This window comes from Octopus bimaculoides, chromosome 5 (genome assembly GCF_001194135.2).
Source record: "Octopus bimaculoides isolate UCB-OBI-ISO-001 chromosome 5, ASM119413v2, whole genome shotgun sequence".
Classification (NCBI taxonomy): domain Eukaryota; kingdom Metazoa; phylum Mollusca; class Cephalopoda; order Octopoda; family Octopodidae; genus Octopus; species Octopus bimaculoides.
The window spans coordinates 118,390,751-118,397,767 of record NC_068985.1 but is presented as its reverse complement, the minus strand read 5'-3'; the positions used below and the strand labels follow the sequence as shown (position 1 = coordinate 118,397,767).

General features: G+C 36.5%; 1 protein-coding gene across 1 annotated transcript in view; it reads right to left on the bottom strand.

The window, feature by feature from the left end:
• The window catches only part of LOC106883668 (collagen alpha-1(XII) chain), a 20,140-nt gene that overhangs the window by 4,288 nt on the left and 8,835 nt on the right, over positions 1-7,017 (bottom strand). Inside the window, exons 2-3 of the mRNA XM_014934767.2 lie at positions 5,550-5,796; positions 1,536-1,729 (exon numbers count right to left, since the gene is read on the bottom strand). Coding sequence (XP_014790253.2) covers positions 1,536-1,729; positions 5,550-5,781 — 426 coding nt within the window. The 5' untranslated portion in view covers positions 5,782-5,796. The remainder of the gene's footprint in view (positions 1-1,535; positions 1,730-5,549; positions 5,797-7,017) is intronic.

Below are 7,017 nucleotides of genomic sequence, written 5' to 3'. Positions count from 1 at the left end.
TGAGAGAGGGGAAGAAAAAGCCAAAAAAGGGATACAGGGAGAATTAACATAAGAGGTGCAGGATGATCGCACATACGAGACTTAGTGGCGGGCAATGAATAAAAGAACACTATAAACGTAGTGAGAAAGAATGGTAAATTTTCAGATTAACACCCGCACGATTTTCACTCGGGTTTTAGTGTTAGGGTTAGAGTTAGGGACGGAATTCCCTAACCCTAAAACCCCAACCCTAACTTTAACCCTAAAACTAACAGTGAAAACACTAATCCTGACCATAAAACCCTAATACCCTAACACCCTAGTGAAAATCGTGCGGGTGTTAATCTGAAAATTTACTGAAAGAATCATAGAGGGAGGGGGGGAGGAGTGGGGAGGAAGAGGAGGAGAGGAAGAAAAAGGTGGAGGTAGAGAAAGGGAGTAAATGACAAAATAATTATCGGAGTTGTTGAGCAATTTAGTATAATAAGACCTAACAAGAACTTGATTTTTAAAAAATTTCTTTTATTTAATTCTGTTCTAAGATAAAGAATATTTTTCTTTTGAAGATTAGAATTCATTTCATCAATTTGTATAAGCACCAAAAAAATTGATAAAAAGTGAGATTATAAAGGCGCAGGTGTAGCAGTTTGATGAGTCTGCTTCCCAGCCACGTGTTTCCTGGTTCAGTCCCACTGCGTGGCACTTTGGGCAAGTGTCTTGTACTATAGTCCCGAGCCGACCATGGCCTTGTGAATGGATTTGATAGATGGAAGCCGAAAGAAAACTGTCATACATGAGTGTGTGCGTGTGCATGCGTGTGTAAGAGTGTGTCTTTGTGTATGTCCTCACTATCGCTTGACAGCCGGTGTCGGTTCGTTTGCTGACCACTAACGGTTTGGCAAAATAAACCTATAGGATAAGTACCAGGCTTTAGAAAATAACAAATACTGGGGTAGATTCGTTCGACCAAGACCCTTCATGGCAGTGCTCCAGCATGGTCGCAGTCCAATGACTGAAACAGGTAAAAGGTTAAAGATATATATATATTCCGTTTATATATTTGTTTTGCAAGATTTCTTATGTGAAATCGTGTGTTGAAACAGATGTTGTTGTACTTGGGATGGTCATATTGCCAGTTTAGCCAAAATGGCTGATAGTTAGCAAGGTGAGACACACATAAGAAAAAAGAAGGCAAAGGACCACTGATGAGGTCACAGAAGTGTGACGAAAGAACTCTGGCCGAAATAGGATTAATGTAATATAATGCAATATAAAGCTGAAGCAAATTAACACCAAATATACAGTGCGTGTGTTTTTATTGGCTAAACTGGCAATATGACCATCCCCAAGTACAACAACAGATATATATATATATATATATATATATATATATATATATATATATATATATATATATATATATACACCATAATTCCCGTTATTATCTGAAATAGTAGAAATATACTTCCTAAGTTACTCTTCAATTCTGATAAATAAATAAAATAAATAAATAAATAAGTAAATAAATAAATAAATAAATAAATAGTAGATATTACTTCTGCCATAGCTTGCTTGCTCTGTTGAAATTCTGCTGGGGAGACACTTCCTGAAGAGTCCATGATGATTAGTAGATCTCGAGGTAAGATTCTTTCTATTGACTCCACGTAGGTCGAATAGGACATGCGACGGCGATTCGTTACAAATTTCCGAGCAAAATGTTCAGCTGTTTGGTTGACTGTCGGATGTTCCCCTGTAAAAACAACACATCAATACAAAGTCGTTGTTGGGATTTTGTTGATGGGTGTATTTGAGTGCGTGTGAGTGTTTATGTGAGCATTTATACATGCTTGTTTATTATATTTTCCTTCGTGAATTGCTTTGCACATACATACATACATACATACATACATACATACAGGCATGCATACAAGATGGTAACATCAAAAATTTGTTTCAAATTTTGTCACAACGCCAGCAATTTCGGAGGAGGGGTAAGTCGATTACATCAACCCCAGTAATCAACTGATACTTATTTTATCGACCCCGAAAGGATGAAAGGCAAAGTGGACCTCAGAAGAAATTGAACTCAGAACATAAAGACGGACGAAATGCCGAAAGGTATTTTGCCCGGTGTGCTAACGATTCTGCCAGCTCCGCAGATGTAGTCCATTTTAAAATGTGCGTTTGACCATTTTCCTGAGGAATGCCACCTTAACACAGCCCAGAACTGTATTTGACTTGTACATACATACATACATACATACATACAGACAGACAGACAGACAGGCAGGCAGACAGACAAGCAGGCATTTATGTAGGTTTAGCTGTATAAAATTGCTTAGAGAACGCAGCCTTGTCAGCGGCAGTTAACTTCAATATGGATTTACAACTTAAAAGGGTTCTCTACTTCTGCTTTAGACTAACTATTTCTAAACACAATTGGACCTCAACATGACTTAACCTTTATTTCTCCTCAGTATATATGTATTATTAGATCTGAAAACAAATTACATCCAAATCATATCTTATGGTCATGCAAGAAGAGAATTGTTATAAAGAAACTGTATCATTACTGGTGAGTAAATTTTCTTTAAAAGGTCCGCTCAGAATATACATATAGAGGCATGGGCGCTGCCAACCACCTCTACTACTACCATGACAACCACCATCACTACTATCGCTGCTGTCACTATAGCTCCCATTACGACTACCACCACCACCACTAAAATCAGTACTGCCACCACCATCAGCACTATTGTCACTACCATAACCACCACTACCACCACCAACAACAACATACTCTCTCCCTCCTTTCCGATGACTGACACCAAATAAATCACAAAACAACAAAATTTAGGGTGGACATTGGAATTAGACACTGAGGGAAAATGGCTGTAACTTTTTTATTTTTTAAGTTAGGCGATTTTCGTTTTCGGTCCCGGTCATGCGATTCCCCCTAAAAAAACTTTTTTTTAGGGGGAATCGCATGACCGGGACATATAGAACACATCATAAAAACGAAAATAGCCTAACTTAAAAAATAAAAAAAGTTACACCCATTTTCCCTCAGTGTCTAATTCCAATGTCCACCAAATTTAGTTCTCAGTTGATGTGAACACCCATGGTAAGATCTAATCAAGCTGACTTACGAAAAATAGCGTTTCAGTGATGACCATCACGTCTTTTAGACAATTTATCTCGGACTTCATCATCACCATCTCACAAGCCTTTACTTTCTGTAAAGGTTGTAGGTATGATTTTAGAAATATTTGCCTGTCTTTTTTAGCAGGTCGAGCGGCCACGTAGAGACTCCGTTAGGATCTTGTTCAAAACGGGGGCACCAGTTTTCATTAATGTTAAAAAGATGTTTTATATGACACATTCTACCAGTGTCCCAAGTTTGAAAGTGTTTCGTTAAGAAAATACTGGTGCCCCCGTTTTGAACAAGATCCCTCCGTTACTCTTTAAATACCAAGTTGCTGTTCTTCAGCCCTACACCGACCTTTACTGAACAAATTTATGCACAAGGACATTCAAGTCAACCATGACTTACCGTTTTCTATATTTTTAACAATAGTGTGGCCTAAACTATATTACCAAATGTATCCTTAAGAGAGTAGGGTTGTGAATTGAGGGATATTTGGCAGCGATTGCTAGCACGTGGAAGTTTCCATCTTCCGCTCGATTTAATAAGGTGTTATATATACTGAGACGCAGAACAAAAAAAATGTATAAAATGGGTGACAGTGAAATCTATACTGTAAATGGAAAAAAGCAGCTTATCAATTTGTTGAAATTATGCAAATCTTTCTAAAAGAAAGCATTATTAAAACCTACAATGTCTCGAACATTCTTATGAATTCCAATTTTTATATATTCTTATGAAAATGAGGTTTTCAAAAATCAGCTATTATTGAAGATTCAAGTACGCGCTTTAATCACAAAACTAATTTTTATTCACCGGAACATCTCTCTCTCTCTCCCCCTTCTCTTTCTCTCTCTCTCTCTTTCCCCTCTCTCTCTCTCATTCATTCACTCAGTCTCGGAAATAAAATGAAAATGAGAAATGTATTTTTCTGTCGAAAATATTAATCTTAAAATAAAAATCAGCAATAAAATAAAACTGAAATGGTAAAACGTTGCACACAAACACCATATAAGGGACATGTAGTAGCGTGAAAAACAAATATCCAGCGCTGCACGGCACTTCTAACGGTCTATTCCCAATGGATCTAGAATTCATCAAGCGCTGTATTTACAAAAACAATATATCTCTGACATTTTTTGTTGTGTCTGGGGAGAGTCATACTGTCTTAATGCCCTATTATTTAACACACTCACCGGTTTGATTTCCATTCATTTATTATTTATAATATATATATATATATATATTTTCCTTTCAAAATTTTCGTTGCTTTTGCAACTTTGTAATAGATGTTGACTTCGTCCGTTATCGGAGCTGCATTCTTTTCTGATATTCATCTGTTGAATTTGCTACTAATACACCGTGTAATAATTTTTTTTTTTTCAGTGTCTGGATTTTCATAAAATAATTTTACAAACTAATTATCCAGAACTTGGCGGAAAATTCAGCTGCTTTTCAGTTGCATTTTTTGTCAGTCATTTTATATAAGGCATATCTACATAAGTGTACCCCACCCTCCATGGCTTTGCTTCTTCATAACTTTCAGAAAAATAGATATTTTTTAAATAAAATTATCTCCAAATACCTGTCAGATGGTGCCGATTCCGATTATATCGGAATGTGTTTTGAAAATTTTTTCGTGGTGTGGAATAATTTCGGATTTTCATACGCTTCGACTTTGTTTCCTTATAACTTTCAGAAAAAGGAATGTTTTTTATTGAAACTTTTTGCAAATACTTTTCAGATAGTGTAAATTACGAATTTAATGTGAGAAAGAAAAAATTGGTGGACACACACACATTTATACTGACACATATCACATAATGAAACTTATATTTCTAAAAGTTATTAGGAAACAAAGTCGACTGGTGTGAATTATTCGAAACTAATCTTCCAACTCCGAAAAATTTTTTCACAACAAATTCCGATGGGAATCTACACCACCTGAACGGTATTTGCAGAAAATTCCATTAAAATGTATTCATTTTTCGGGAAGTCACGGTGGAGGCACATGTGTATAAGTGGCACTCCGTCGGTTACGACGACAAAGGTTCCAAGTGATCTGATCAACGGAACAGCCTGCTCAGGAAATTAACGCGCAAGTGGCTGAGCACTCCACAGACACGCGTACCCTTTATGCAGCTGTCAGGGAGATTCAGCGTGACATAGAATGTGATAAGGTCGACCGTTTGAATTACCGGTACTACTCAACTTTGCCAGCTGAGCGAATTGGAGCAACGTGAAATAAAATGACTTGCTTAAGAACACAACGCGCCGCCGGGAATTGAACTCACGACCTTACAATCTTGAGCCAATTACCCCTAAACACTAAGCCACGCGCCTTCACACATGTGCAAGTATGCCTTATATAACTACACCGAAAAAAAAATTAACAAATAAAATAAATCAAAATATAATAACTTACTGACTGTCAGTTTCTCTGAAGTTGGTGGACAGGGTTTTCCGCCGTTCTCTGCCGGACGAAGTATTTTGCGATGTCGTTCCACCAGTCCAAAACTGAGAGGTTTACTCCACTCGCTCCATTCGGTGACTATGCAGTTAACTGGCCCCGTTCTGAAAAACAAGGCCTCCGTCGCGCTTATGTGGAACAAAATAAGCACCATAGCGTTACATAGCATCATTCTCTTCTTTTTCATAGTCAGGCGATGAACCTGTGATAATGGGTAGAAGGGAGAATGAAGACATAGAGTATTATAATTCTTTCTACAACAGGCACAAGGCCTGAAATTTTGGTAGAAGAAATTAGTCGATTACAGCGACCCCAGTGTTCGACCGGTACTTATTTTATGGATCTTGAAGTGATGAAAGAAAAAGTCGACCTTGGTGCAATTTGTACTCAGTATGTAAATCAAGCGATAGCTACTTAGAGGCTCGTTTATTGGTTTCTTTTGGCTTCACTGCACCAATCGTTGTCGATTTCTTTATTTGTAACAAAAGAGAAAGAAAAGAAAAAAGTAAAGAAAACTGCATGCCGTTGGGCAAATTCGTCTGGGCTTCAAATGGAAGAATATAGACTATTCTGTTTCGTAGCCTATTATAGGTAGTGCTCTTCATTATACGGGGGGCGGTGATTAGTACTTGGTAGAAGCGTTTGAATTAATCAATTGTAAATTCAACCCTAATTAACAACTATTAATACACAGTACTAATTTATTTAGCAAAACATTCTTTTCACATAAAAACCTCATACAGTTAACTTACTTTGGTATAAATAAATAAAATCAAAACCTAATTTATATTATTAGTGGTTCTTCCTCTTCCTTCTTAATTCATCTACTATGTAATAAACTAAGTGACGTTTTCTAATTAATTTTTCATTCTTAATCTAATCCTTTATTATTACACCTAACGTAATCCAGATTAATCTTCATTAAATGAATTCACTTTAACCGTAGTAAACCTGGTATTTCTCGAAAGAAATAAGGTCGAATTATTACATATTTTCCACACAATATTTACTTTGCACTCTAAGACGGCCAGCTGGCAGAATCGTTAGCACCCGGACAAAATGCTTAGCGGCATTTCGTCCGTCTTTACATTCTAAGTTCAAATTCCGCCGAGGTCCACTTTGTCTTTCATCCTTTTGGAGTTCATAGGGATCTTTTTTAAAACGGGGGCCACATTTTTCATTAATGTTTTACGTAGTAAGACTTTCAAACTTCGTATACTTATCTATTTTGTGTTATAGAACAGAAAAATATTTTTGTATTCGAATTTATTTCATGTAAAAAAATTGTCTTATTTCGATAATTTCAACCAATCACTGACAAGTATTCAGTTGTTTACATTTACTCCTTTGGCTGATTAAGCCATAGCTTCGTTTTATTTGCTTTTTTCATTTTAAATTTGCTTTTTTCATTTTCTTTTTTTTT